General features: G+C 47.2%; 1 protein-coding gene across 1 annotated transcript in view; it reads left to right on the top strand.

Moving 5' to 3' along the window:
* Positions 1-15,545, top strand: part of slc25a21 (solute carrier family 25 member 21) — a 65,215-nt gene that overhangs the window by 44,575 nt on the left and 5,095 nt on the right. The window contains exons 4-6 of the mRNA XM_055863673.1: positions 716-775; positions 11,182-11,289; positions 11,662-11,826. Of these exons, the coding sequence (XP_055719648.1) occupies positions 716-775; positions 11,182-11,289; positions 11,662-11,826 (333 nt within the window). The remainder of the gene's footprint in view (positions 1-715; positions 776-11,181; positions 11,290-11,661; positions 11,827-15,545) is intronic.

The following is a 15,545-nucleotide window of genomic DNA, read 5'->3' on the forward strand; positions in this document are numbered from 1 at the left end:
TTAGGATAAAAAATAAACGGAATAGAGCTAAGCACATGCAAAATCCTAGAGGAAAACCTGGTTCAGTCTACTTTCCACCAGACACTGGGAGATTAGTTATCTTTTCAGCAGGACAATAACCTAGAACACAAGGCCAAATCTACACTGGAGTTGTTTACCAAGAAGACAGTGAACGTCCTGAGTGGCCGAGTTAGTTTTTAATTAAATCTACGGCAATAGCTGAAAATGGTTGTCTAGCAGTGATCAACAACAAATTTGTTGATCATTTTGGAAATAATAATGGGCAAATGTTGCACAACCCAGGTGTGGAAAGCTCTTAGAGACTTACCCAGAAAGACTCACAGCTGTAATCACTGCCAATGGTGCTTCTACAAAGTATTGACTCAGGGGTGTGAATACTTATGTAAATGGGATAGTGTATTTTCAATACATTTGCAAAGATGTCAAAAAAGCTGTTCTCACTTTGTCATTATGGGGTTGGATGTGGTAATGAATCCATTTTGAATTCAGACTGTAACCCAACAAAATGTGTAATAAGTCAAGAGGTATGAATACTTTCTGAAGGCACTGTATGGGTGCATCATAGTAGGCATACATGTAAGTGCCAGTTTTCCCACCATTGTGTGACTGTGTGTGTCTTTATGTAATGAGTCTGTCTATAACTTCCTCCTCCTGGCTTGGACACCTCATTTGTTTTCATCTCTTCTCTCCATAGTTCTTTACCTTCGAGCAGTACAAGAAGCTGCTGAGTCTCACCGGTCTGTCCGCTGGTCTAGTAAGTTACACAAACACATACACACACTCAGACAACTTTGTGCCGGGTTTTTTCACTTCAGATTTTCCACGCACAAAACAAAAGCGCCCAAGTATATCTAACCCCATCACTCAAGCCCCGGTAGATGGATAGCTGGATGCCCACTGACTGACCGTCAACATTCTTACCTTGACTAAGATTTTTCTTCTGGCTGACTGTGTGAGTCAGATGTGTAACTGAGACTGAGTCACCTCTACAAGGAATGACCCCGCCTCCACACCCAGCATCCATTCGGCTGACAGATGTGTGTCAGGTGTGATTTCTGTGTGATGGATGGCCTACCTGTGCTAGCCTGTACCTGTATGCACTTCACAATGACTAGCCTAGCTGTACCTGATCTGGCGTAAATACCGCAGCGTGTTTGCTTAGCCATCCACAGAGAAATGTTTACCTGTCCCATCAATCACTCCTCTCCACCCCCTTCAGTCTCCCTAAGCGGCCTCCAACTCTCCTCCCTACCTCCCCCTCCTCTCTAAGCCTCCCACAACCAACCCCACCCTCCCCTCAGGCACTGTCTGTGTGGTTATGTAATGTAACGTCATTAGTAGTGAATTAGTGGGGGGGTGGGTGAGGGACGTGTGTGTGGGATGGGGGGGTGTTTGTGTGCTCGCCCCAGGTCAGGACCCATCCTCACAGACAGACAGACGGACAGACTCAGCCACGTCTTCCTCACTACCTTCTTATTGCTGTTATTCCTCCCTCCTTCATCATCAATCATACTGAGGCTGTTCAGCTGCATACCCTGAACAGGATGACACACACCCACACACACGCACACACCCGCATGCTCACACACACATACAGTACAAAACACACACACACAGGTACAGGGGCACGTAACAGACAGACAGACAGGAGGACAAAGCAAGAGAGTAATGACCTGCAGACTTGTTCCTGACGTTTTCCCATTACGCCTGTCGCAGAGCACGCACACGCATGCAGTACAAGCCACACACACATCGTGCACACACACACACACACACACACATGCATACACACACCTGGACCTGCACCTGGACAAGAGGAATACCTATGTCAGAATGGTGTTCATCGAGTACAGTTCTGCTTTCAATACTATAGTGACCTCCAAGCTTGTCACTGAGCTCAGGGCCCTGGGTCTGAACCCCTCTCTGTGCAACTGAGTCCTAGACTTCCTGACTTCCTGACGCCAGGTGGTGAGGATAGGCAACATCTCCGCCACGCTGATCCTCAACACGGGGGTCCCACAGGGTTGTGTGCTCTTCCCCCTCCTGTACTCCCTGTTCCCCACCGACTACCCGGCTACGCACAATCTCAAACTCAATCATCTGACGACATGATAGTGGTGGGCCTGATTACCAACAACGACGAGACAGCCTACAGGTTAGATCCCTGGCGGAAAATAGCCTCTCCCTCAACGTCAAAACAAAGGAGCTGATCATTCACTACAGGAGACGGAAGAGGGAGCACGCCCCCATCCACATAGACATGTCCGCAGTGGAGAGGGTCAAAAGCTTCATGTTCCTTGGCGTGCACATCACCGAGGACCTGAAATAGTCCCATCATACTGACGCCGTGGTGAAGAATGCACAACAGCGCCTCTTCAACCTCAGGCGGCTGAAGAAATTCTGCATGGCCCGTAAGTCCAGGCTGTATCACAACCGACTATGATTGGGAGTCCCATAGGGTGGCGCACAATTGGCCCAGCGTCATCATTGTAAATAATAATTTGTTCTTAACTGACTCACCTAGTTAAATGAAGGTAAAAAAAAATGTAAGGGCCTTAAACTCCCAACAGATGCACCATTGAGAGCATTCTGTCGGGCTGCATCCCCGCCTGGTACGGCGATTGCACCTCTCCAGAGAGTGGTGCGGTCAGCCCAACGCATCGCCAGAGGCACACAGTCTGCCCTCCAGGACAGTTACAGCATGCGGTGTCAAAGGAAGGCCAAGAAGATCATTAAGGACCTCAGCCAGCCGAGCCACAGTTCACTCTACAACCATCTAGTAGACCGAGACAGTACAGGACCGATAGACTGAGAAACAGCTAATATCACCAGGCCATCAAACTGTTAAACAGCCATCACTAGCCGGCTACCTGCCTGGTACTCAACTCTGCACCTTGAGACTAGTGTTCCATCTATATAAAGTCGTTGAACACTGGTCACCTCATATTCTGTTTATGTACTGTTGTTTACTCACTGTGTATGAGCAGTTGAAGTCGGAAGTTTACATACACTCAGGTTGCAGTCATTAAAACTCGTTTTTCAACCGCTCCACAAATTTCTTGTTGAACTATAGTTTTGGCAAGTCGGTTAGGACATCTACTTTGTACATGACACAAGTCATTTTTCCAACAATTGTTTACAGACAGATTATTTCACTTATAATTCCAGTGGGTCAGAAGTTTACATACACTAAGTTGACTGTGCCTTTAAACAGCTTGGAAAATTCCAGAAAATGATGTCATGGCTTTAGAAGCTTCTGATTGGCTAATTGACATAGTTTGAGTCAACTGGAGGTGTACCTGTGGATGTATTTCAAGGCCTACCTTCAAACTCACTGCCTCTTGGCTTGACATCATGGGAAAATCAAAAGAAATCAGCCAAGACCTCAGAAAACAATTGTAGACCTCCACAAGTCTGGTTCGTTCTTGGGAGCAATTTCCAAACACCTGAAGGTACCACGATCATCTGTACAAACAATATTACGCAAGTATAAACACCATGGGACCACGCAGCCATCATACCGCTCAGGAAGGAGACGCGTTCTGTCTCCTAGAGATGAACGTACTTTGGTGCGAAAAGTGCAAATCAATCCCAGAACAACAGCAAAGGACCTTGTGAAGATGCTGGAGGAAACAAGTACAAAAGTATCTATATCCACATTAAAACGAGTCCTATAGCGACATAACCTGAAAGGCCGCTCAGCAAGGAAGAAGCCAGTGCTCCAGAACCACCATAAAAAAGCCAGACTACGGTTTGCAATAGCTCATCCTAATATACCCGGCCGCCCGGGCTGCGCCACCAGAGTCTCTGGGTTCGCGCCCAGGCTGGGCTGGGTTCGCGCCCAGGCTCTGTCGCAGCCGGCCGCAACCGGGAGGTCTGTGGGGCGACGCACAATTGGCATAGCGTCGTCCGGGTTAGGGAGGGTTTGGCCGGTAGGGATATCCTTGTCTCAGTATGTAAAATGTAATAAAATGTATGCACTCTACTGTAAGTCGCTCTGGATAAGAGCGTCTGCTAAATGACTAAAATGTAAAATGTAAATATACCTAATACTGTACATGCACTACATGGCCAAGTATGTGGACACCCCTTCAAATTAGTGGATTCGGCTATTTCAGCCACACCCGTTGCTGACAGGTGTATAAAATTGAGCACACCGCCATGCAATCTCCATAGACAAACATTGGCAGTAGAATGGCCTGTACTGAAGAGCTCAGTGACTTTCAATGTGGCACCGTCATAGGATGCAACCTTTCCAACAAGTCAGTTCTTCAAATGTTTTCCCTGCACCAATCAACTGTAAGTGTTGTTATTGTGAAATGTAAATGTCTAGGAGGAACAACTACTCAGCCGCGAAGTGGTAGGCCACACAAGCTCACAGAATGGGACGGCCGGTATGTACCGCGTAAAGATCGTCTGTCCTCGGTTGCAACACTCACGACCGAGTTCCAAACTGCCTCTGGAAGCAACGTCAGCACAATAACTGTTTGTCGGGAGCTTCATGAAATGGGTTTCCATGCCGAGCAGCCGCACACAAGCCTAAGATGCGCAATGACAAGGGTCGGCTGGAGTGATGTAAAGCTCGGCATTGGACTCTGGAGCAGTGGAAACGTGTTCTCTGGAGTGATGAATCACGCTTCACCATCTGTCAGTCCGACAGACGAATCTGGGTTAGGCGGATGCCAGGAGAACGCTACCTGCCCCAATGCATAGCCCCAACTGTAAACTTTGGTGGAGGAATAATGGTCCGGGGCTGTTTTTCATGGTTCGGGCTAGGCTCCTTAGTTCCAGTGAAGGGAAATCTTAATGCTACAGCATACAATGACATTCTGGACGATTCTGTGCTGGCAACCGTTTGGAGAAGGCCCTTTCCTGTTTCAGCATGACATTGAGATGTGTAGAAGAACTTGACTGGCCTGCACAGATCCCTGACCTCAACCCCGCTACACTCCTTTGGGATGAATTGGAATGCCGACTGTGAGCCAGGCCTAATCGCCCAACATCAGTGCCCAACCTCACTAATCCTCTTGTGGCTGAATGGAAGAAAGTCCCCGCAGTAATGTTCCAACATCTTCCCAGAAGAGTGGAGGCTGTTATAGTAGCAAAGGGGGCACCACCTCCATATTAATGCCCATGATTTTGGAATGAGATGTTCGACGAGCAGGTGTCCACATACTTTTTTTTAACATTTTCTTAACAAATTATATACTGTATATACACACCATGTATTTATATTCTTGATTCTTACACATGCTCACTCTAATACAGTGCCTTCAGAAAGTATTCAGACCCCTTGACTTATTGCACGTTTTGTTGTGTTACAGCCTGAATTCAAAATGTATTAAATATTGTATTTTTTTACCCATCTACACACAATACCCCATAATGACAAAGTAAAAACATGGTTTAAGGAATTTGAGCAAATTGATTGAAAATGAAATACAGAAATAGCTCATTTACATAAGTATTCACACCCATGAGTCAATAATTTGTAGAAGCACCTTTGGCAAAGATTTCAGCTGTGACACTTTCTTGGTAAGTCTCTTAAGAGCTTTCAACACCTGGATTGTGCAACATTTGCCCATTATTCTTTAAAGAAAATGTGTAACGAATGCCGTCGGGAGAAGAAGAAGAGGACCAAGGTGCAGTGTGGTAAGTGTTCATATTACACTCGACAAAACAACAAAAACGACAAACGAACAGTCCTGTAAGGTGAACAGGGACCCTTACCGCCGACCCCGAACCGGGGACCCTCGCAGCGGGCCCCGGACAGGGGGGCGACTCCGGCTGCTCCGGACAGGAGGGCGACTCCGGCTGCTCCGGACAGGAGGGCGACTCCGGCTGCTCCGGACAGGAGGGCGACTCCGGCTGCTCCGGACAGGAGGGCGACTCCGGCTGCTCCGGACAGGAGGGCGACTCCGGCTGCTCCGGACAGGAGGGCGACTCCGGCTGCTCCGGACAGGAGGGCGACTCCGGCTGCTCCGGACAGGAGGGCGACTCCGGCTGCTCCGGACAGGAGGGCGACTCCGGCTGCTCCGGACAGGAGGGCGACTCCGGCTGCTCCGGACAGGAGGGCGACTCCGGCTGCTCCGGACAGGAGGGCGACTCCGGCTGCTCCGGACAGGAGGGCGACTCCGGCTGCTCCGGACAGGAGGGCGACTCCGGCTGCTCCGGACAGGAGGGCGACTCCGGCTGCTCCGGACAGGAGGGAGACTCCGGCTGCTCCGGACAGGAGGGAGACTCCGGCTGCTCCGGACAGGAGGGAGACTCCGGCTGCTCCGGACAGGAGGGAGACTCCGGCTGCTCCGGACAGGAGGGCGACTCCGGCTGCTCCGGACAGGAGGGAGACTCCGGCTGCTCCGGACAGGAGGGAGACTCCGGCTGCTCCGGACAGGAGGGCGACTCCGGCTGCTCCGGACAGGAGGGCGACTCCGGCTGCTCCGGACAGGAGGGCGACTCCGGCTGCTCCGGACAGGAGGGCGACTCCGGCTGCTCCGGACAGGAGGGCGACTCCGGCTGCTCCGGACAGGAGGGCGACTCCGGCTGCTCCGGACAGGAGGGCGACTCCGGCTGCTCCGGACAGGAGGGCGACTCCGGCTGCTCCGGACAGGAGGGAGACGCTGGAGGATCCGGACTAGCTTCCTTCGTTGGAGGCTTCTTGCCATGGATCATCACTGGAGGCTTTGTGCCATGGATCATCACTGGAGGCTTTGTGCCATGGATCATCACTGGAGGCTTTGTGCCATGGATCATCACTGGAGGCTTTGTGCCATGGATCATCACTGGAGGCTTTGTGCCATGGATCATCACTGGAGGCTTTGTGCCATGGATCATCACTGGAGGCTTTGTGCCATGGATCATCACTGGAGGCTTTGTGCCATGGATCATCACTGGAGGCTTTGTGCCATGGATCATCACTGGAGGCTTTGTGCCATGGATCATCACTGGAGGCTTTGTGCCATGGATCATCACTGGAGGCTTTGTGCCATGGATCATCACTGGAGGCTTTGTGCCATGGATCATCACTGGAGGCTTTGTGCCATGGATCATCACTGGAGGCTTTGTGCCATGGATCATCACTGGAGGCTTTGTGCCATGGATCATCACTGGAGGCTTCGTGCCATGGATCATCACTGGAGGCTTCGTGCCATGGATCATCACTGGAGGCTTCGTGCCATGGATCATCACTGGAGGCTTCGTGCCATGGATCATCACTGGAGGCTTCGTGCCATGGATCATCACTGGAGGCTTCGTGCCATGGATCATCACTGGAGGCTTCGTGCCATGGATCATCACTGGAGGCTTTGTGCCATGGATCATCACTGGAGGCTTCGTGCCATGGATCATCACTGGAGGCTTCGTGCCATGGATCATCACTGGAGGCTTCGTGCCATGGATCATCACTGGAGGCTTCGTGCCATGGATCATCACTGGATGCCTCTTGCCATGGATCATCACTGGAGGCCTCTTGTCATGGATCATCACAGGAGGCCTGGCTCTAGGAGAAGGCACAGGACTCACCAGGCTGGGGAGACATGCAGGAGGCCTTGTCCTTGGCCGAGGCACCGGATACACTGGACCGTGGAGGCGCACTGGAGGTCTCGAGCAAAAAGCCTGCACAACCCGTCCTGGCTGTATGGTGACTTTGGCCCTGCACATGCGGGGCGCAGGCACAGGACTCATTGGGCTGTGCAGACGCACTGGAGACAGAGTGCGCAAAGCTGGCGCAGGATAACATGGGCCGAGGAGACGCACTGGAGACCAGATGCGCTGAGCCGGCATCATCCCTCCTGGCTCGATGCCCACTCTAGCCCAGCCGATTCGAGGAGCTGCGATGTAGCGCACCGGGCTATGCGTGCGCACTGGGGACACTGTGCGCTTCACCGCATAACACGGTGCCTGCCCAGTCACTCTCTCGCCACGGTAAGCACGGGAAGTTGGCTCAGGTCTCCTACCTGAGTCCGCCAATCTCCCCGTGTGCACCCCCCCAAAAAAAATCTGGGGCTGCCTCTCGTGCCCGTTACCTTGCGCCAATTCCTCGTAGTGTCGCCGCTCCGCTCTAGCTGCCTCCAGCTCCTCCTTCGGACGGCGATACTCCCCCGGCTGTGCCCAGGGTCCCTTACCATCCAAAATTTCACACAAAACAAGGACAACAGACATAGAATGCCCACCCAAACTCATGCCCTGACCAACCAAAATAGAGACATAAAAAGGATCTCTACGGTCAGGGCGTGACAAAATGTCAAGCTCTGTCAAATTGGTTGTTGACTATTGCTTAGATAACCATTTTCAGGTCTTGCCATTATATTTTCAAGTAGATTTAAGTCTAAACTGTAACTCGGCCACATTCATCGTCTTCTTGGTACGCAACTCCAATGTAGATTTGGCCTTGTGTTTTAGGTTATTGTCCTGCTGAAAGGTGAATTAATCTTCCAGTGTCTGGTGGAAAGCAGACTGAACCAGGTTTTCCTCTAGGATTTTGCCTGTGCTTAGCTCCATTCTGTTTATTTTTTATCCTGAAAAACTCCACAGTACTAAATGATTACAAGCATAACCATAACGTGATGCAGCCACCACTATGCTTGAAAATATGGAGAGTGTTACTCTGTAATGTTTGTATTAGATTTGCCCCAAAAATAACACTTTGTCTTCAAGACAAAAAGTTAATTGCTTGCAACATTTTTTGCAATATTACTTCAGTGCCTTGTTGCAAACAAGATGCATGTTTTGGAATATTTTGTATTCTGTACAGGCTTCCTTCTTGTCACTCTGTCAATTAGGTTAGTATTGTGGAGTAACTATAATGTTGTTGATCTATCCTTAGTTTTCTCCTATCACAGCCATTAAACTCTGTAACTGGTATAAAGTCACCATTGTCCTCGTGGTGAAATCTCTGAGCAGTTTCCTTCCTCTCCGGCAACTGAGTTAGGAAGGACACCTGTATCTTTGTAGTGACTGGGCGTATTAATACGTAATTAAAGAACTTTACCATGCTCAAAGGAATATTCAATGTCTGTTTTTTTAACCCATCTACCAATAGGTGCCCTTCGTTGCAAGACATTTGAAAACCTCCCTGGTCTTTGTGATTGAATCTGTCTTTGAAATTCACTGGTTGACTGAGGGACCTTACAATTACCTGTATGTGTGGGGTACAGAGTGTGGCGGTTCTAGCTAAAACTATATAAATATAAAAATATATACAAAAATAAGACTCATAAATATCATAAAGAAGTAACAAAGACAAATAGAAACAAATTTGTGTTGATTTGGCACTCGAGCATCAATACATTACCCATCCACCAACACTGTCAACCAAGAGTCAAGACTAAACCAATTCACCTTGGTGGTGTGCAGACTGGTTTAATATTATTCTTAAAGATTTCACACAAACCCAGAAAAAAATACAAAAATATGTCTGTGAAACTATATATTCACAGTATTATGAATGAATTGTGTTTTATTTGGTAGCATTTCGTAGTGTGACTGGTTTTACTAATTGCATTAGTACTGTACAAAGTTAGAGGTGCGCTATTTGATAGATTCCCCCGCTCCCCCTACCTCGGGCTTCCATTGGGGTGACCTGAGGTCAACCTACCCCCGCTCCCCTCCCCATCTCGTACTTCTGAGTTGGAGACCTTCCCAGGCAGTAGCCTGCCTAGCTCACAAACTAGAATCAGGGCGCCCACTCTGACAAGGTTATTTGACCCACAGTCCCACACGGTGACATCATATCATTGACGTGACGTTCAAATGAGCGATAGAAAACCGATCGTACAAATGTCACCATTCCAACATTTTTGGTGCAGGTGCCCTGTGCCGCCCTGGGCAGCTGCCCATGTCGCCTATACCTAAATCCGCCACTGGGTACAGAGATGAGATAGTCATTACAAAATCATGTTAAACACTATTACTGCACACAGAGTAAGTCCATGCAGCGTATTATGTGACTTGTTAAGCAAATCTTTACTCCTGAACTTATTTAGGCTTGCCATAACTAAGGGGTTAAATACTTATTGACTCAAGACATTTCGTCTTTTCATTTTTTATTAATTTGTACAAAATAAAATAAAAAAATATGCCACTTTCACATTATTGGGTATTGTGCCAGTCACCAAAATCAAAATGTAATCCATTTGAAATTCAGGCTGTAACACAACAAAATGTGGAATAAGTCGAGGGTGTGAATACTTTCTGAAGACAATGTATATCTACTTGTATTGTTATTTCTTGATTCTTGTTTAGATTTTTTTGATTATTTTGTATTGAGAGTTATTTGTATTGTATTTGCGAGACATTCTACTGCACTGTTGGTAACTTAAGCATTTCTGCACCTGCCGTAACACCTGAAAATATGTGTACTTGGCCAAGAAACGTTGATATGATGCATGCACACACACACGTATGCATGCACACACACACACACACATCATACGCTGGTCTTTTCCCCTCACACATGCTCGACACACATTGACCACCCTTCGCTGTACGTCAAACACACACTTAAGTACTTCATGCTAAATGTCCATTCGATTGGACTGTTTTACTTTTCTGGAGAAACGGTCGCTTCACCCCTCTTCCACCAGTCGTCTTGGGCTTTTCCCCTTGTTTTTGAAAGCGACAACTTCCTCCACCAGTCCAACAGTTCTCTTACAAGAACAGATCCGCCCTTGCGTCCTCCTCATCCGTCTTCGACGTTTATGACATCCGCCTCTCCTTTCTCTCACTCGCTCTTTCATTCAGCCCCTTCTCTCCCTCTGCTCCCTCTATCCACCGCTTTGTTAGCTCTTTACATTTGTAGACATGCAACAATGGCTGTCACAGCATGACTGAGACTGATGTCCTATGTCCGTGTGTGAGAGAGACTGGTTTCTGTCAAAGCCATATGCCCTGTATGCCATGAAGCTTTCAGTTGTACTGTTGTCTTAAACACACTACTGTGCTCACAATGTAAACCCATATAATCCATCTTATACTATATATCTTATGTATGTACACCTTATAAACAAATACGCCCTGTACCTTTCCCTGTGGCTACCTGCCCTTCTCTGTTTCTCTCTTCTGATGTCGAACTTTAATCTTGTATTTCACTCCTGTACGTCTCCCTCTTTAACCATCTCCCTCCTTCTCTCCTGCTTTCCCCCTCCCTTCCTCTCTCCCCAGGCTCTGTCAGTAGCAGGTCTAGGGTGCGGTCTGACCGAGGCATTGGTGGTCAACCCATTTGAAGTGGTCAAAGTCGGCCTGCAGGCCAACAGAGATTCTTTCCAAGTGGTGAGATTCAAAAGCACTGTTTAATAGGAACTTAATACACTGCAATATCTCACTGTTGTCACTTCCGATGGCCCGAATCCTAACTTGAGATCTGCAATCTTAACTTGCCCTTTACCATTGATGTTTATCTTGACAGTAACCATTGACACCGATGCTTGGTTTTGCGATAGACGAGTTAAGGATTCCGCCCTTATAGTGGATATTTGCTCTTCTCAGTCACTGACGCGTGCTCCCATACGGCATGCAGCCTTCCATGTGTTCTTGAGGTCGTTTTCTTAACTGTTTATTTTACTCTCATAAAGTAGAACTATTTTATTCTCCGTCATTGACATTGTGCTCTTTTCTTCTCTTCCTGACCTTGCCCCTACACAGCAGCCCTCCACGTTTGCCCAAGCACGGCACATCATCAACGCAGACGGCTTTGGCCTGCGAGGGCTGAATAAAGGGTTAACGGCGACCCTGGGGCGCCACGGTGTCTTTAACATGATCTACTTTGGATTCTACTTCAACGTCAAGGACGCCATTCCTGCCAGCCAGGTATCAGGAGATTAGATTGAATGTGCCTGTCTGTGTTGTTGCTGTCCTGGCCTGTATCTCTGTTGTTTTTTTCCATAGACTTTCCGTTTTCACACCAAACAGACCAAGGACTTTTGACTTTCCTTTACATTAGATCAGTTGGATGTAACTGTATGTGTACAGTGTTTTTTTGTGTGTTAAGTTGTATTGTGGGTCATAGACTATATATTCCTAAACCAAACTGCCCAGCCACCAAGTGACTTTCCCTTACAGTAGATCTAATTGTTATGTCCTGTCCATAGACAAAGCCAGGCCTATTAATCACTTTGAGAGCCTTTCAAACAGCCTCTCAGTCTAATATACTGGATAAGTGGCTCTCAGCCACTTAGCAACAGGCCTGTGAAAATACCAATTTTATGGCAGTTGGATTGGTTAGCCATGCTCTAGGTACTACAGTTGGATTGGTTAGCCATGCTCTAGGTACTACAGTTGGATTGGTTAGCCATGCTTTAGGTACTACAGTTGGATTGGTTAGCCATGCTCTAGGTACTACAGTTGGATTGGTTAGCCATGCTCTAGGTACTACAGTTGGATTGGTTAGCCATGCTCTAGGTACTACAGTTGGATTGGTTAGCCATGCTCTAGGTACTACAGTTGGATTGGTTAGCCATGCTCTAGGTACTACAGTTGGATTGGTTAGCCATGCTCTAGGTACTACAGTTGGATTGGTTAGCCATGCTCTAGGTACTACAGTTGGATTGGTTAGCCATGCTCTAGGTACTACAGTTGGATTGGTTAGCCATGCTCTAGGTACTACAGTTGGATTGGTTAGCCATGCTCTAGGTACTACAGTTGGATTGGTTAGCCATGCTCTAGGTACTACAGTTGGATTGGTTAGCCATGCTCTAGGTACTACAGTTGGATTGGTTAGCCATGCTCTAGGTACTACAGTTGGATTGGTTAGCCATGCTCTAGGTACTACAGTTGGATTGGTTAGCCATGCTCTAGGTACTACAGTTGGATTGGTTAGCCATGCTCTAGGTACTACAGTTGGATTGGTTAGCCATGCTCTTGGTACTACAGTTGGATTGGTTAGCCTAAGTACTGCAGTCAGGGAGGCAACTGAGAGGAAGGGAAATCAGAGAGGAGTTGGGTAGAGTGCCGCTAATACCTCGTCTGTTTGCTCTCTACAACATCCTCAGAGGTTCACGTTACACATCCGGCATAGAGGGCCTGATTCCCAAACAAAAGTACATTTTGTTGAATGGAAACGTTACCATACGCCAGCCTGTTCACCGTGTATAAACTGGAGACGGCATTAGGGCCTGCGTCCCAAATGTCACCCTACTCCAGATACTGTGCACTACTTTTGACCAGAGCCCCATGGGCCCTGGTCAAAAGTAGTGCACTACATCTGGAATAGGATGCCATTGGGGATGCATCCTAGATGAACTTCCATGGACTAATTGAAAGCAGACAGTGTGTTATTATTTCAGGAGGAAGTTAGTTCTACAGTGGGGTAGATGTGGAAGCCGTATTTTTATTGGGTGAATTCACCCCTGGTCTGCATGATTCTGGCATTTATGGATGGCGCTTATGGATAGTTATTATCATGCGTGAACTGTATTAAAGTGATCATAGAGGGAAAATGACCACTTCTTAGGCTTGGTTACCTTAGCTTCTGAGAGCGATCCTTTGGGGAAAACCAGTCATATCTCTCTATGCAGGAATTTTCCTACTGACTCAGAATGGCTGGTATTTAGACGGTATCATTATGAGATGGAAAAAGGGGGTCATATAAGTCTAACTATGCATTATAACTGCATCATAATGCATTATACCTACCTGCAGGCTTGGCTGGAGTTGAGCCTGTTTTAGGTGAAGCTCAGCCCGTTGTGTAGTTACAGGACAGATATAAGTTGCTCCAGCAGAGACAGGCTGGACTGATTATTGAACCCCTTCAAAGGCTTTTGTTAGCAGGGTGAGCAATGAGCATCGCAACTCAGTCGTGTCGGCAGTCAAATTCACCGTGCCACGTTCATGTGCATGTGAATGGGCTGTTCCGAACACAGTGCTATCAGAAGTGAATGTGTGAGTTGGTGCTTATTGTAAGTACATGGTTGGTGTACAGAGGCCAGACTAAAACGTCACCTCCTGCTTGAGTACCCCAACTCTTTTATGAGTACCGGTACTGTAAAACTAAAACGAGTACCGGAAATTTTTATTCCACTTCAAGCAGTTCCGTACTCCACATTCTACTTTAAAAAAAACAACAACTCTAAGATTATCTGTTATTTAACTCAGCAGCACTCAGTGTCCAGATCTTTGACAAGATACAGGCTTGTCCAGGATCTGCGTTTCTATAGGCTTCTGTCATTTGTATAAAAAAATATATATATCCTGACCAATTAACCTTCAGAGTTCTCTGGGCCGACCGGGACTTCTCTGTCTCTCTTTGGTACAGTACACACACACACACACACACACACACACACACACACACACACACACACACACACACACACAGTAATACCCCTGTGCTGCAGAGAGAGTCAATGCCCAATTAGACTAAATTGTCCCCATATGCCTCCACCAGTCTGCCTGCATGAACCCTGTTTATAAATCCTCTCTCTCTCTAGCAAGCGCACGAACAGACAGACATGTGCTTCAGCCAATCAGAGAGGTGGAAACGGCAGACAGGAAGCGCTAATTTGCCCCCTTGCTACCATAAAATGATCAGGGTTTTCATGCCAGCTTTGCTTTGCAATCATATGCATGAGTCAGAGTCATTGCTCTCTCTCTCGAACCCCCCCGCCACACACACATTGTCCTTACATCTATCCTGTTGGGTTGGATTTAATCACTACACCATCGAGATATATACAGTTGAAGTCAGAAGTTTACATACAACTTCACAAAATACATTTAAACTCAGTTTTTCACAATTCCTGACATTTAATCCTAGTAAAAATCCCCTGTCTTAGGTCAGTTAGGATCACCACTTTATTTTAAGAATGTGAAATGTCAGAATAATAGAGAGAATGATTTATTTCAGCACAGAAGTTTACATGCACTCATTTAGTATTTGGTAGCATTCCCTTTAAATTGTTTAACTTGGGTCAAATGTTTTCTGGTAGCCTAACACAAGCTTCCCACAATAAGTTGGGTGAATTGTGTCCCATTATTCCTGACAGAGCTGGTGTAACTGAGTCAGGTTTGTAGGCCTCCTTCCTCGCACACGCTTTTTCAGTTCTGCCCACAAATTTTATACAGGGTTGAGGTCAGGGCTTTGTGATGGCCACTCCAATACCTTGACTTTGTTGTCCTTAAGCCATAACTTTGTAAGTATGCTTGGGGTCATTGTCCATTTGGAAGACCCATTTGCGACTAAGCTTTAACTTCCTGACTGATGTCTTGAGATGTTGCTTCAATATATCCACATAATTTTCTTTCCTCATGATGCCATCTATTTCGTCAGGTGCACCAGTCCCTCCTGCAGCAAAGTACCTCCACAACATGATGCTGCCAAACATAACAATGGTCATGATGGCCAAACAGTTCTATTTTTGTTTCATAAGACCAGAGGACAATTTTCCAAAAAGTACGATCTTTGTACCCATGTGCAGTTTCAAACCGTAGTCTGGCATTTTTATGGTCGTTTCGGAGCAGTTGCTTCTTCCTTGCTGAGTGGTCTTTCAGGTTATGTCGATATAGGACTCGTTTTACTGTAGATATAGATA

The sequence above is a fragment of the Salvelinus fontinalis genome, chromosome 15, assembly GCF_029448725.1.
Source record: "Salvelinus fontinalis isolate EN_2023a chromosome 15, ASM2944872v1, whole genome shotgun sequence".
Classification (NCBI taxonomy): Eukaryota; Metazoa; Chordata; class Actinopteri; order Salmoniformes; family Salmonidae; genus Salvelinus; species Salvelinus fontinalis.